General features: G+C 41.0%; 3 protein-coding genes across 4 annotated transcripts; 2 read left to right on the forward strand and 1 right to left on the reverse strand.

Moving 5' to 3' along the window:
• Window positions 1-874: 874 nt before the first annotated feature.
• LOC116328085 (transcription factor Sox-14) lies at window positions 875-1,600 on the forward strand. The gene has a single exon (XM_031749793.1). The coding sequence runs from the start codon at window positions 875-877 to the stop codon at window positions 1,598-1,600; it is 726 nt and encodes a 241-aa protein (XP_031605653.1).
• Window positions 1,601-3,119: 1,519 nt separating this feature from the next.
• Window positions 3,120-7,351, forward strand: cldn18 (claudin 18). Of its 2 annotated transcripts, XM_039602815.1 has the most exons (5): window positions 3,120-3,477; window positions 4,866-5,030; window positions 6,350-6,488; window positions 6,586-6,699; window positions 6,913-7,351. In XM_039602815.1, the coding sequence occupies exons 1-5, from the start codon at window positions 3,258-3,260 to the stop codon at window positions 7,007-7,009; spliced, it is 735 nt and encodes a 244-aa protein (XP_039458749.1). In that variant the 5' UTR covers window positions 3,120-3,257; the 3' UTR covers window positions 7,010-7,351. The 2 variants fall into 2 exon arrangements, with proteins under 2 accessions (XP_039458749.1, XP_039458750.1); XM_039602816.1 differs by lacking the exon at window positions 6,913-7,351 and having other exon boundaries at window positions 6,586-6,703.
• A 760-nt stretch (window positions 7,352-8,111) lies between these two features.
• Window positions 8,112-15,171, reverse strand: selenof (selenoprotein F). Its single transcript, XM_031749782.2, has 5 exons — window positions 15,023-15,171; window positions 12,366-12,533; window positions 9,858-9,921; window positions 9,367-9,416; window positions 8,112-9,249 (listed from the first exon to the last, which is right to left on the reverse strand). The coding sequence occupies exons 1-5, from the start codon at window positions 15,068-15,070 to the stop codon at window positions 9,118-9,120; spliced, it is 462 nt and encodes a 153-aa protein (XP_031605642.1). The 5' UTR covers window positions 15,071-15,171; the 3' UTR covers window positions 8,112-9,117.
• Between the last annotated feature and the right edge of the window lie 30 nt (window positions 15,172-15,201).

Below are 15,201 nucleotides of genomic sequence, written 5' to 3' on the forward strand. Positions count from 1 at the left end.
AAACAATAGGAGCTGGTTCAACGTGGATTAACGATAGAGGTATGCAAGAATACTTTGAATGGACAGCAAAAAATTAAAAACAGAACTAAGAGTAGAAAAAGAAAACACTATAACCATTTCACGGAATCTACATGGATGCTCAGGCAAGAACAACTGTGATGCTAACTGTGGCACAGTTTCAGAAAACCTGTCAAAATAAAATAAAATAAAATAAAATAAAATAAAATAAAATAAAATAAAATAAAATAAAATAAAATAAAATAAAATAAAAAATAGGATAAGAGTAGCTGAGTTCCTTTGAAATGAAAAACACTTTGAAGATTATTATTGTGCAAATTCAGGGCCACAGGCAGCCGTACCTTTCAACCCCCTCATACAAATCCTTTTAGTTTCTAGTTTTCTGCAGTCCAGCTTCTTCCCTGGTTTTCATCCCTGCTTCTCTCAGTTGAGATTTGAAGAGACTAAAAACTGTTGGAGAGGGAGAAGAGGGGGTGCCCCTCAAATGTTGTAGGCCTTTACAGTCAGTTTTTTGTGAGGGGATTACAGTGCGCTCTCTCATTCCCATTGGCTTGGCCCGCCGTGACAGTGGTGTGATGAGGAGGAGGATGACATGCCCAGCATCTTCCATAACAAGCTTCCTCTTGGTTCCATTCATACGCCCAGGCTTTTGGCTTTATGTAGTTTTCAGCTCCACTTTGTGTAAACGCTTCAGTCAATTTGGACTTAGTGTTAGCTTAAAATATTTCTCTGGCTATTCCCGAGAGTTCTTCGCACTTTTCCATTTTACTCACTAGAGAAACATGAGCTTTTTGAAGTAGTAGGTAAATTTAAAGTGCAGTCAGTAGGTGTTTTAATTAATGCGTCTGTCCCTGCGATGGCAAAACCTTTAGATCACATCAAGAGACCTATGAACGCCTTCATGGTTTGGTCCAGAGGTCAGAGGAGGAAGATGGCCCGGGAAAACCCGAAGATGCACAACTCTGAAATCAGCAAGAGACTCGGAGCGGAGTGGAAAATGCTCTCCGACTCTGAGAAGCGTCCCTACATCGACGAGGCCAAGAGACTGCGGGCTCAGCACATGAAGGAGCACCCGGATTACAAGTACAGACCCCGGCGCAAACCTAAGAGTCTCCTGAAGAGGGACCGGTTCGTTTTCCCGCTGCCGTCTTTACTCGGGGACGCAGCGGAACACTTGAAAGGATTTTCCATTGACTCTTTTCTCGTCCCCGGGGATAAAACCAGAGCTCTCCTGGCTCCCGCCTCCTCCGCTTCCTCATTCTCTCTCCTGGAGCCGGTGGCACATTTCAGCACCGGAGCTGTCCAGCGGATGGCGGAGATACCGCACGCTCTGACCGCAGGCGCCGTGCCCTACAGCGCGCACACCTTTGGATACCAGACTGGAGGGTTTGGGGGTCTGCCCTGCCCCGCACAGCACACCCACACTCACCCATCGCCTTCCGGCCCGGGATACGTGATGCCGTGTAACTGTGGCGCCTGGTCTGCAGCTAGTTTACAGCCCCAGGTGGCATATATCCTCTTTCCTGGAGGGATGACAAAGAGCGGCATGGACTCGTACGCTTCACCCAGGTCCAGTGTGTGACAGACTGGATACACATAAAGACGCATGGGCAGGAGGGGGAATGTTTGCGCACAGAAAGAAGAAAGGGTCGTTTAGAGACTGAGGCTTACATCTTAAAATTACTCAGCAAGATGACCACATTTAAATATTAAAGTGTCAGCGCAGATATTTCAATCATGGATTGATAAAAAACAAACAAACAAACATGCATAACATAGGACCAACATGTCGAAAGGTTAAGTTATAGACTTGTCCCCTCCCACCTTTCCAAAAAAGTCAGGTTTTGTATTTTTCATTAGTTCTCACACTTGGACAGTTATTCCACAGAATATCTGCTTCATTAAGTGGGACTGTTTTTGTTTGATTGATTTATTTGTACTCTGAATTGGGAATAATAAATGTTTTCAGAGGGACTGTCTATATTTGTATGTTTAGAACTGCATTAAGACTGTGTTAAACCGGGTCAAGCAGTGGGTCAGTTGCTGTTTGATGAATAATATTAAGCAGAATCTTGTAGTTGTAGTCACTGGGGGTGATCCACAACCCTGTTAATCATATTTTACATCACACATGAGCTGTAATAATTACTTCACTGTTGCGATTGTGTTAAGCTGGGGGAAATTCGCGATGTGTTTGCATGACTGAGCGCTCTAACCACCTATCTCCTGATAAGCTGTTTTACAGACTTGCACTAAAGACAAACAGATACTAAAAAATCACAGACACTTCACAGCAACTGACAAACATTGCAAACATTACAAAATTACATTTTCCAGTCCAGTCATGTTTGACTACCGCATGACTCTGTGTGTGTATGTGTGTGTGTGTTTAAGCAAAAGTGAGCCAGGGTGATGATAAGCGAATAATAGAAACTTATCTCCTCTCCCGTTTGTTGACCAAGTGATAAGCAGAATCATGGAAACTGTATGAGGTACCAGTTTGTTTCACGTCTACACTATACAAGAAAGAGAACTCACAGTGAGCTTTGGTCTTGATGTACAAAAGCTCAGCAAGCAAATCTCTTGTATTTGGAAGTGTAAATGGAAAAAAAAAAACAAGGTGTCCTTTATTGTCTAAATGTGCATTTGTTCAGCATTACACAGCAGAAATGCATCAAATATTCCTCACTGGACTTTTAGCAGGGACACTGCAGCTCAAGAGAGAGGAGAGCCTGCAATCTTCTTAAACTTCCTAAGTCCTACTGTGTAGCTTATGGTGATGTTTGGCCACCCTGATCGGTTTCCGCTCACCCGTGTGTATCTGCACCTTGTTTTTCCTGCCTTTTTTCTAGTGTGGGGGAGTTACTAATGACTCTACACTGACAAACAGTTGGTAATTCGCCGGAATAGTAACGTTCTTTCTCATATTTACATTAAAACACTCATAGAGGTGTCAGGTGTTCCTATCGCCACTGTGTTCACACCACTTGGTAGCCCAACCCATGCTGCCGTGTCACCCAGGGGTAACACCCAGTCTCCTCCACCCACCACACTACCACCATCACTACAAAGCACTTCTTTGCCCATTTTGATTCTCTGCATCACACGGCACACCTGTGACACCTTAATCTACACTCAGTTATATGTCCAGCTATACTTTAAGTAGTATCTATTAATCTACACACACACACTCCGTCTCCGAGGTGTATATTTTCCAGCTTCTGAACCACTAAACAACGATGGCGCCTTCAGTTCTGCAAAATGGTGGATTCATCTTGGGTCTCATCGGTGCAACTGCCCTCATTGCAGCCACAGCCATGAACAACTGGAGCGTGAAGGACAGGCAGGAGCAGGTCGTGACCTCCGTTTATACCTACAAGGGTCTGTGGCAAGACTGTGAGACGACCTCCGCCGGACTCACAGAGTGCCGCCCGCTCTACGGCCTTCTGGGTTACTCAGGTATGGCGAGGCTCTCTCAAGCCTTAATTTTCACATCCTATCCAGTGACTGACTGTTTGCTTTCAAATTAGTCTAAATCATTGTTGTCTTAAACACTGAACATATTCAGGCTGGGAATTATTTTTCCCTCACTGACAAGGCCACAGCCGCGGGAGTTTTTCTGAACAAGGAAATGAACACTGTTCCGTCTCTGCTCTAAAAGGAGATGTTACATTTTCACTGATCATAGGAGCAATTCTGTAATTTGGTTATTTTAACATTTCTTGAAGCGTGAGTGCTCAGTAGACGTTCAGGACAAGGCCGTATGTCGAGATCCAACAGATGCTTCCTCTCAAATGTCCCAGGAGGAGGTTGTTTCACATCAACATTTCGGCCATGATGAAACATGTAAAAGCAACAGATCGCTTCTGTCTCTGCGTCTCTTTCATGCAACAAATTTGTAAAAACAAAAAAACCCTGTAAAATAATGAAGTGAACAACAGGAGCTGATTAACATCCTCACTTAGAAACCTCCCTGAACTCTTTACAAAGTAAAATGTAATTATTAGGTTATTATGCTGGAAGAATTTGTAGGAAAAAAAATGATATTTTGCACTTAGGAAACTCATTTTGATCAACATAAAAACCTGATAAACCTGACTCACATATCTACAGGAATATTATCATGTCTGTAAAAACGTATTTTTGCATTTATTTGAAATTTTCTTTTATCAAAGACCCTGAATATTAAAATAAAAATACACATATGGATAAACAAACAAATAATAATCATTTTAAAAAGCAAATCCAAACTGGAAACCAACTAAAACTGAAGTGAGGACAAAAATGAAAAATAAAAAAGGAAAAGTGCTGAGAAGTGAAACGCCCCACTTGTAATAATAGGGTGAAAACCTCACCCGATTCATCACCCATGAACCTGACTTTTTAAAAGTGTCTTTAGAAGTTTTGGACTGTCATGTAGGATGTAGATACGTTTCAAACTAAGTAAAGAGGAAGTTAAGACAAAACAAAAAAAGTGTCACAGAAAGAGATCAAACCCTTGGTTTTGTGAGGGTTGTGCCCACACCTATTAGTATTTGCATTAGCACTTCTATCATAAAGGCCAGGCCGAGACTCGGTTATCAAAAAGCAGAACAAACAGCAAGCAAAGGCACCTCCCAACAGCACATCCACTGTAAGAGAACACACTTCAAATCTTTAGACACATTGTATTTGAAGAATTAGTCATTTAAATATAAAAGCCTACCTCTCAGATAGAAGCCTTGTGTGTTTTTGTGAAGCCATCTACAGTTTTTGATATAATAAGACTTGAACTGAACTCATCAGTGGTCTTAGGTTGACTAGAGTCAATGTAACGAGTTAAGGTCTCTGTGTTTTCTGTCCACCAGGTACCTTCCAGGCGGTGCGAGCTCTGATGGTAGTGGGTGTGGTGCTGAGCGTGCTCGGGGCGCTGATATCAGTTTTTTCCCTGAGCTGCCTCACAATGAATAAGATGGCAGACAGCGCAAAGGCTAAGATGAGCCTCACTGCTGGCATCATGTTCGTCATCGCAGGTATCAGCAATGACCAGACCTAAACACTCATGAATATGCAAATGATGATGTGGTGTAACAATCAAAGTAAAGTTCAAGGCCATTATTTACCTCTGTGACATTCAAATTAAGCTTTTTTTCTACTTTCTAGTACAAACTAAACTGAATAGTTGAAGTGTGAAAAGATGAAGGGTTTTTGTTTTTTTGTTTTTTTGGGGTGCGGGGGGTGGGGGGTTAATAAATGGCTTAAAATGATTGTTACAGAAAACAATTTTGACATAGAAGTAATTGCAACTTGAAGATGAGCCTGGCCTGAACAGGTAAAAAAGTAAAACGGAGCTCTTTCATATGAGATAACTTGTATGAACCACCCTTGAAATTTACCCAAATTACATTTTTTCATTCGGTTTTAGTTTTCAATAGAGTTTAAATGGTTTTTGTTATTGATTTTTTTCAACCATTAAATATTCATGAGGTGTATTTATGAAGTTATGAGGGCTCAAATATACAGAAAAAATTTATGCTACCTAAAAAGAGCCAAGTTCCACCCACCCTTATGTACTTTGAGGGCCTGTAACTGGAACAATATGCATAATGTGAACTTAAGTTAAAATTTTGTACACTTTTATTAGATTACGTTAAAGTTACAGTACCACCGAATGTAGCAGATTCTGAATGGGTCGGTTGTAAACTTTCCTCAGACCTGGCTGATTTTATATAAACCCATCCACTGACACCATACTGAGCTACACTGTAATTTGGAGTAAAATACTTGCAGCAGTGTTGCCAGCAAGTTGCTGTAACATTTAAAGCAACCATGCTGTAATTTATTTTACATTTTTACAGGACAATGCTGCAAAAATGTTGTGATGCTATAATTTTACTGATGTTTTTTTACACTACTGTAATCTATACAGCCTACAATCTCGTGCTTTTGTTGTATTTACTTTAATTTGTACAGTTTCTATAGTAATTTCTTTCATGAAACTGCAGTATTTGCAAAGAAGTATTGACATTCATCATATCCAGGAGATAACTTTAACTGCAGGAAGTATTCTTAAAGTTCTAGTTAACTGCATCTGACATCTGAAATTTACAGCACAGACTCTATATTTGATCTAATGGTCAAATAAACTGATATGGGCTGCCAGAATGCAGTTTGGATCAGTCTGAGGCCTGGGCCCAAAGGGATTATTTGTACCTGTATTATTTAAAACTCCTCATGTTTAATATGAGCATCCACTACAGTCATTATAGCAGCATTTGACAAAGCTGAGAGTGTGGCACTTCCTCTAAGAGGTAAATAAATCACTGAGCTCCTGTCTTTCTCCTTCTCTCAGGTGTGTGTGGCATTGCAGGAGCTTCTGTGTATGCCAATCAAATTGTGGAAAGTTTCAGGACGTCCACCTACACCAGCTACACGCAAGAGATGATGGGAGAGGGGATGAACATGGGAATGGGTGGAGTAGGAATAACCACGTATGATGCTGTTTTGCTCGCATGTAATTATTCTCCATATAATTTCCATAGTGTGTGTGCAATGCCATGTTTTTTGTTTTTTGTTTTTTTTTACCAGTTACACATTTGGCCCAGCACTGTTCGTTGGCTGGATCGGAGGGGGCGTTCTGCTCATTGGTGGCATCCTGAAGTCTCTCGCTTTCAGAGAGATGATAAAGGATGAGAAACCACGGTAAGTCCCCTCATAGATGTACGATGCCAGAAACTAATGAGACTGCAAACCTTTTAAAAATGCAAAGATTGTTTTTAAATTACTTCCTGCTGCAGTTTTATCTGGAGCAGTTCCCTACAAATGCACCACCCGTCTCCCTTCAACTTTTCATTTACGTTTACAAGAGAAACGTTTTCATAACAGATTTTTTTCTGCCATTTGTTTCCTTTGCAGTTACCCAGGGGTTGTGTACAAACCTCAGTCCAACAATAAAACTGAAGTGATGGATCATCGGTCAGAGGGAGGCAAGAAAGAGCAACAGTATGTGTAACTTCAGCCACAGCGTTAACACGTGTAGTCTGACTTTACTATAGAAATGTGTTTCCAGCTTTACACGTTCAGTTTGCCTTATAAGGGGATTTATTTTCATTTGCTTCATATATGCATTCAATTGCACATTTTTATTTTCTGATAATAGAAGTTCGTAGTGTCTCACGTCTGTCCAGCTGCAGGTGTAAGGAAAGAGTTTTTGGCTATATAATTTTTTTTATTTTTTTACATGGATATAACAGTGGTTATGTGATGCTCAGATGCTGCATGTAACTGAAGCCTCTTTTTTTTTTTACTTGAGTTTTGTGTAATCATTATCTGTCTGAAAATAAAACAGTGATTCCTGAAATATGTGCACCAAGTGGTTGTGGTCGCTCCAACCATCTATTTATTAACTTACTGACTATACATACAGGTATTTAAAGTATGATGCATGTATAGAAACCTTTACTAATGCTGTATATTTTGCAGATAAGTCCAAAGAACAGGTCGACCTGGTAAATTCAGGCCACTGTATCACTGTTTCCTAAACAAATGTATTGTTGTAAATGGAGATCTGCAATAAGGCCAGGCAAGTTTAAAGCTGACACAAGCAACCAGGCAGATATCTTGGAGCTCATTTTAACAGCGCTTAGAAACTTACTGCACCTGGACTCAGGCTGCCCACTAGGCTGACTGAAATCCACCTACATTGTGCTGGTGCCCCATCTTCAACTGGTTCTGCTGTCAAAACCATCAGCACCATCAGACAGCTGGATCCAGTCCAGTATCAATGGATCTGTAACTGTATCTTTATTTTTGGTGTTGACATGGACACATCTCTACTGAAACCCAAAATAGCAGCTGAAAAAAAAAGTTTTTACAGTTTTATAATAACAAAAAAGGCTATTCAATAAGAACAAAATTTGTAAAGATAAAATAAATTTTTTAAAAACAGCAATGCATCACATGACTGATGTGATGTCATAAATGACCACTAGATGTCAGTAAAGTCATACCTATGAATCTAAAACCTGTACCCACAGTACAGTCACATGTTTGGTGACTACAAATGACTTAGCGTGGAAGTGTCTAATGGAAAGGACACAACACCGAGAGAAAAATCATCAGTGACTGTTTATTGTTGCATATTTAGACCATCACCTGGACATAACAAGCTTCCCCAAAACAAATCCAGTTCCTCTTTAAAGCAGATGATACAGAAAAAACAAAACACAAATTTACATCAGATCTCACATCCCAAAACTGGTTTCCTGTGAGCTCTTCACTAATGTGTGCCTCTGCAAAGATATCTGCACTTGGAGAGGATCTAGAATTTGTTCACTCCGACTACAAATGCGATCAGTCGCAATGTTGAGCATTATTTTAAAAAAAAAAATTATACAAGAATATCAAACAGACAGATAGGGGAACAGGAATTCCCACATACAGACAATACAGTTCATTATGTGCAAGGTCGTTTCAAACCTAAATGTGTGATCGGTACTTAATGAGTAAAACTGAACTGAAGCTCTCACATTATCCTGTTTAACACTCTCATGTGAGCAGTTTGGTAAAATCCAGATGACTCGTGATTTTCAGATACAAAAAAACAAAACAAAAAAAACCAACAGTCATACAGATCAGAGATTCAGAAACCATCTATCAAGGCCAAGTTGTGTACAAATTGGTAAATAACTAAGACATCTCAGTTCACACAAAATACAAATCATATCTGCTCACTTGCTTCTAGTAATCCCCAACCGTGGCGAGAGATTTTGATGAATTTTTTCACGTCTCCTGAGTTTTTCTGCCACGAGCTAATAAAACGGAGATGAACTAGATTTCATTTGTGGTTACTAAAACGTGGGAAATCAGATTTACAGCTGCAAGAGTTCACCTGTTACCGCAGCAGCCTGATCGCAGACGAGTTATGGATGACTATTTGTACGAATGTGTCAGAGCACCACAAACAAAATCCCTCTCACCTGAAGGTGGAGGCACAGACCTCACAGGGAAACTATCTGCACAGCTAGATTCGACTACAAGCAGTGAATAAATCATTATTTGTAATTTGGAGAAACTAAGTCTTCCAAATTATGAAAAACAAAAACAAAAAAAACCTCCTGTCTATATTCGGTCCAACTTTTCGCTCAGGAACTCCTCCACGCTGTCTGTGTTCCACTTGAGGATGCTGAGTTCTTCAGCAATGTTCCCGTTGTCGTCCAAAAGCTTTAGTACAGGATCCGAGCCTCTGACGTACTGCGGGGAGAAGAAAGAGAGGCTCATTTGATCAGCATAATCTGGTTTACATCTCCTGAGAATAATTACTGTGGCGAACAATGCTGGTACATTAGCAACACGATTCATCGTGGCTACCTTGATCTGAAGACCCTTGAACATCTTCGGCTTCTCACTCCTAACAAAAGCTGATGAGAAATGGAAAAAGAGACAAATGAGTCAGTTAACTCTTTATATTTTAGCTCAGAGGTTTGGAATGAGTGACCACTGCAAAACATCCCAGAAATAGAGTTTTAACAGCAGAAGAGACTGTTGTAAACACAGGAGGGACACAGCTGAAGCAAGCAAACGACAGACATATGGCATAAGTGGGGCTCCAGACGTCTGCGCACGAGCTGAAGTGACTACACCGCTGCAACCTGACGCTGGGTTTAACCACACGTCTCCATGTGGGAGAGACAAAGGATAAACAAATGCTTCAAAAGGCTGTTTGAAAACAGTCCTGCTGGCATTTTAGTGCTGTTGTCCCTCCCACTGATTAAGACACAGACTCACACAAAGGAGCAAGATCAGTTTCAGTTAAAGCTGTTGTTCCAAAACAAGTAATGATGCCTCAACTGAGGACTCACCTTGGACTTGAGGGAACCTCCCCAGTTTTCATCCACACACCTCGAGGATGGCTCCAGCGTAGAGCTGCACAGAGAGAAACACAACGTGAGGCAGTCCGAGAGATTTCCTCCCAACACATTAATGCCTGCACACAGTCTGAGAGGACCAAAGCTCCGCTGGGGGTGGACTGTCTGCCCGAAGGAGTAATTTGATTCAGGCAGACTGATTCATAAATGTGTCCGGGCGACTCCTTGGGGGTCATTAAGCTGTGAGCCTGTGCATATGGAGTGGGGCTGATGGATGGCGGTTTGTGCAGGGCTCACTTGTAATCAAACCTCCAGCACCAATACACAATAAGTTAGAGGAAATTGGAGTGTCACAGCAGTATTTCAAGGCCACGCTCTGCGTGTTGTTTTCAAGGAGGAGAGTGGTAAATGGCCTGGTTGGCCGGTTCGCACAGCAAATTAAATTACGCATGCAAGGCTAAGATCCTCTCCTGTTCTCTCCCCGTCCTCCTCTGTGTGTCTGTAAACCATCGGGCACAGCTTAAATTACATTTCCAAGCTTTTCATTTTACCACACATGGCAGATCAGAAGATCGGTGGAAAGTCACGACTCGGTTGGGAGCGGAAAGTAATGATGGATTGCTTTATCCAGACCTACTGCAGCATTTTAACATTTCAAAGTGTTGTTAATTAACTACCCACCCCCCCAAATCAGTGATTTCAAAGCTAAAAATGAATAAATAAATAAAGAATCATAGTTTAAAAGCTTAACTTTACCTCTGGCATGTCTTAATCTAATGGTTATCCTGTCAAATAAGCTGACTTAGAGGTCAGCTTTGATAGATCAATATAAATGCCAATAAACAAACTCATCTGAAGAGATTAGAAGTTTACAGGAAATATACAGATGATGTATAATCCATGTTTTAACCCACAAAGTTCCAATTTGACTACACAGCCTCATGAAGTCTGTTTCTGGTTGTTTGACTCTAGAGGTCATTTTGGAGCTTTGGCAGTGCTTCTCCTTTTCCTCTTTGCCCAAAGAAGCAGACAGCTGTCCTGCTGCTGGGTTAAGGACATCAACTGCCCTGTCCAGCCCTCCTAGAGTAACTGCCTGTCTCTTAATTTCATTAACACCAAAGCAGCTGAAGCTGATTAACAACCCCTTCAGCAACTTAACAGCAAATCAATATCCCAGAAGTTTAACTGACTTGATGCTATACTCGGATTAAAAAAAAAAAAGTTCCTTTACTTTTTTGAGCAGTATATAAATGAGGATTATTTGGAAGTGAGAATTTCATAAAGGTACTCTAGTGTAGTTTAATAATAAATCGAGCTGGAAACAAGCACAAGTCCACTTTAAAGTTAAGAAAATAAGGCCTCCAGTGTTACCATCATCAATTGTGCACCACAGAGGTCTGAGAGGCTCTCATAAAGGTTTAGCTGTTCTACAGAGATGTAATACATCATTCACACCCAGAGGAGCTAAAGTGCTGCTGCATCCAGGTGGTCTGCAAAGAAGAGCACATTCGAAGATGAGTAAGCGAAATGCCCTCCGTGCTCAGTGAATCTTACTAATCGACCGGGCTGTGCAGTAAGCCATTTGTCCGAAGGCTTTAACAATACGGCGCTGATGGCAATTGAGACGCTGAAAGGAATTCTTAAGGCAGATAATTGTCACCGTCTGAGGATAAAAATGTGCTTAGTGACGCTGTCGTTTCCATCGGAGACCTCTGAGTGCAGCGAGAGATGGGCAACTGCTCTTCTAAGTGACATTTTCACTCCAACGCCGAAGAGGAGTAATCTCTGCTCTAAGTGTCTGTCTGAAACACAGTTATCATCAAGAGGTGTAATGAGGTGTGTGCTGCACATTTCCAAGGTGCTGTTGCTAGGATACCACACACAAGCACACACACACACACGCACTGGGGGCCCTGCTTAATCAAGGAAAAATTACATTGTTTTTCCACCATCACTTAAGTCAGTGCACAGCAGAGAGTCCTCCCAAGCGAGCTGTAATATCCGGGGCAGCGAGCATACAATAACTTGCCCTCACTGCTTACAGACAGGGTAACACCTGACACGCCGACCCCGAGCTGAGGTTAAGGAGCCTCGACTTTGAACATCTGAGAAAGATTGAGATGGACAGCTATTAACAGGTTGTGTGTGGCACAGCTGCAAACAGTGTCAACCGGAAGGCTGGATAAAGCTCGGCTGTTTTTAGTAGCAGTTCGAGCGTTGAGGGACATGACCCTGTCAGTAAACGTGACACATTTCGACAGAGGTCCTGTAAACCCTTCTGCTAACAGCTGAGGAACAGAACAAAATGTCTTCTTTAAAACTAAGCATTCATTCATAGCTCAAGACCCCACAGTTAAGAAAACCTGAATTTATAATTTCACTGTATGCTCTTTATTTAACCTTGGTTCTGGTTACACTTCATCTACTCTGATTGAATGTCCTTGTATCACACTCCACGCTTTCTGTCGACCCGATCCGTGAGCGCTCCGTTTTTCTCTTTACCTTGCGCCCGTCCATCTGGGCCTCCTGCTGGCAGCACTGCCGACAATTAAGCTGGAGCTTGGCGAGGCTGAACTCCCCGAGCAGGTCACAGGAACTGCACAGCAGGTTGCTGGAGAAACCCAGCTCCCTGCAAGCCTCAGACGAAAGATCGGCACCGTATGCCGACAGCTGAAGGGAGGTAAAAGGACAAAGAAACAAACGTTTTCATAAAGGGCAGAGGTGTTAGGTTCCAACAGCACAACTACAACTAAAAAGTTCAAATTAGCAACTAATAAGTAGTTTGTCGTGTAAGATTTTAGAGTACTAAGACAATTATGCAATCTCAAAACAAATTTAGGTATCAATGTAACTGGAAAAAATATTATTACGTAATTATTATTCTAGGCAACGCTGAATTATATTATTGAGTAAAACCCAAGTATATACTTCACCAATTATAATTTGTAGCTTTTATCCAAAGTACACTCTAAATGAGTACCTCGGGTATTAATACTACTGTCACTCAGGGAACATTCAGTTATCTGTGTAATATTTGTATAGTGAAATAACCTCAGTTATTTAAAATGTGCTATAGTGCTGTACAGGTTATACAAAATATACACTATACTTAACAGTCACTAAACCAACAATGTGTACACACCAAAAATCTAATAAAACAAGTACATAAGACTGTTTGCAGAATAAAAGCCAGGGTACAAGCAAGAACAAATGGGTTTTTAAAAGCGTTTGAAAATGATAGGGAGAGCAGGCAGCTCTTTTGTGAAAAGGTAAGTTGTTGGAAAGATCAGGAACCAACAGTGAAAAGGTTCTATCGCCTCTGCTTTTAATCCTGGATCTAGAAATATCCAAGAGCAGATGGTTTGTAGACTTCAGTGCTCTGACAGAAGTGTAGGGTCTCAAAAGTTCAGTTAAGTGGGCGTCAGACCATTGAGACTCCTAAAAACGAGTAATAAAATATTAAACTGAATCCCGAAATGGACTGGAAACTCTGCCAGAAACTCTTATACCCACTGTCAGCTCCTACATAGTGCAAAATTATGTCACATGATTTTGCACCATGCTATATTTCTGTATGTCTCCTTAACGTGACAGAGAGTACCACCTAACCTGACAGTGTGTGTGGTACTTTCAAGCTCAGACTTCACACTGCTCCAAACACTCTGTTTGTTTGGTTTTTTTCTCCATTATTGGCTCGGTATGCTGTCATAAAGCAAGGATGCCCTAACATGGTCGTCTCAGGCAAGCAGCTCTGGCTATGAGCACAGCAGCTCACCTACCAGCTGATTAAACATTTTGTTTATGAGGGGCAGCCAATCAGAAGAAAGCTAGCTTAAAGGACGGGCTTTTATCATCAAAGGATGAACTGGGTTCTCCACCAAGCCCCCAGTATAAGATAAAATGAGAATCATTTTAAACTGTAAATGATGTATATTTACTCTAACAGAAACAAACATAAAATCACGCATTTCATAAGACAGATGCCTTTGATTCTGTATGCAAGATTCCCAAAAGATCCTAACACACCAGTTTAAAACACATAACAATAATCTGAAGTAGCAAAAGTCTGTTGCGGAGGAGGATTTCAGGGTTAGATTGCCTGAGTCAGCCTGTGAATAACAGACCACCGGGCTGCTGTTTCTTAATCAACTTTGTCAGCTATCCTTGAAGACGCCACCGGCAGGAAAACGTGATTCGCTTTCGCATCAGTGTCCTCTTACATTTGATCACCCCACAAACACTTTCATATTTGCGTAGAGGAAGATCTCATTATGATGATTGTCTCCCTCTAACTTTAGCACGAAAGGTTATCTTCTAAATAAACTACAAGATTTTAAACTGTTGTAGTGCAAACAATTGTAATTTCCAATGATTCTGTGTGTTTTTATGTCAAAGGCTTTTGCTTATATTATTCAATAGACTGTAGTCAACAGGGTTTATGAAGGAAGTTATATATAAAATGACCTGTTCCACAAGCATCTTTATGACCCGGCTTTATTGTACCCACTCTATGATCGACATTATAACCAATCCAGTCATTTTGAATATCGTTATAGAAATATGATGTTATATTTCTTGCTATTTGTGCTGCCATCTGACATCTCACTCTCTACAAAGAAAGAGACACTGTTAATGTCAATGATGCTTTTTTTTTTTTTTTCACCTAAATAAAGAGCACGTAAAAACTTGCAGATTCTACCTTGTGACAGAAATATTCTTTGTAGCTCAAAACGACTGCATATCATTTATAAGATGTATGTTTGATAGAAAATAAATCATTTACAACAGTTTAAATACTACCAATCACTTTTCAGCACGACACCGGCACTGAGAAGCGCTCAGGTACAGTAAATTTAGTACACCGGAAGTCTTCTCTTTGTCATCGACTTTCTCCTTAAAATACACAAGACTCGAAAAAGTAACTACATAATGAGTAGCAAAAATATAACAAGCACATTATAAAGGTATCACTTCCCCCGGGGCTCGGTGCTGTTTTCAGGATAAGCCACGTCAGTTTGAAGCTCCGGGTGCAGCAGGATGTGGCTCATTAAAAGCTGAACCTAACGATCACCAGCAATCAGCCCCGCAGCCGCTCACACTCACTGTAAGCAGCTGCGACAGCGGCCAGAGCTGCCATTTCTCACAGTTAATAAACTCACCGTCTGTAACAGCGACAGGAGCCACAGGAGATACACCTCTCCCGACATTTTGGAGCCTGCTTTGTTAGCGAAAACTACTATTAGGACCTCTTTATTCCACTGAAGGTCGGTCCGTGGTTGCGCCTGTCTGATAAACGTTAGCGATAATCATTTCTGACTTAAAAATTTTAACCTTTAAT

This window comes from Oreochromis aureus, linkage group 18, assembly GCF_013358895.1.
Source record: "Oreochromis aureus strain Israel breed Guangdong linkage group 18, ZZ_aureus, whole genome shotgun sequence".
In the NCBI taxonomy this organism is placed as follows: Eukaryota; Metazoa; Chordata; class Actinopteri; order Cichliformes; family Cichlidae; genus Oreochromis; species Oreochromis aureus.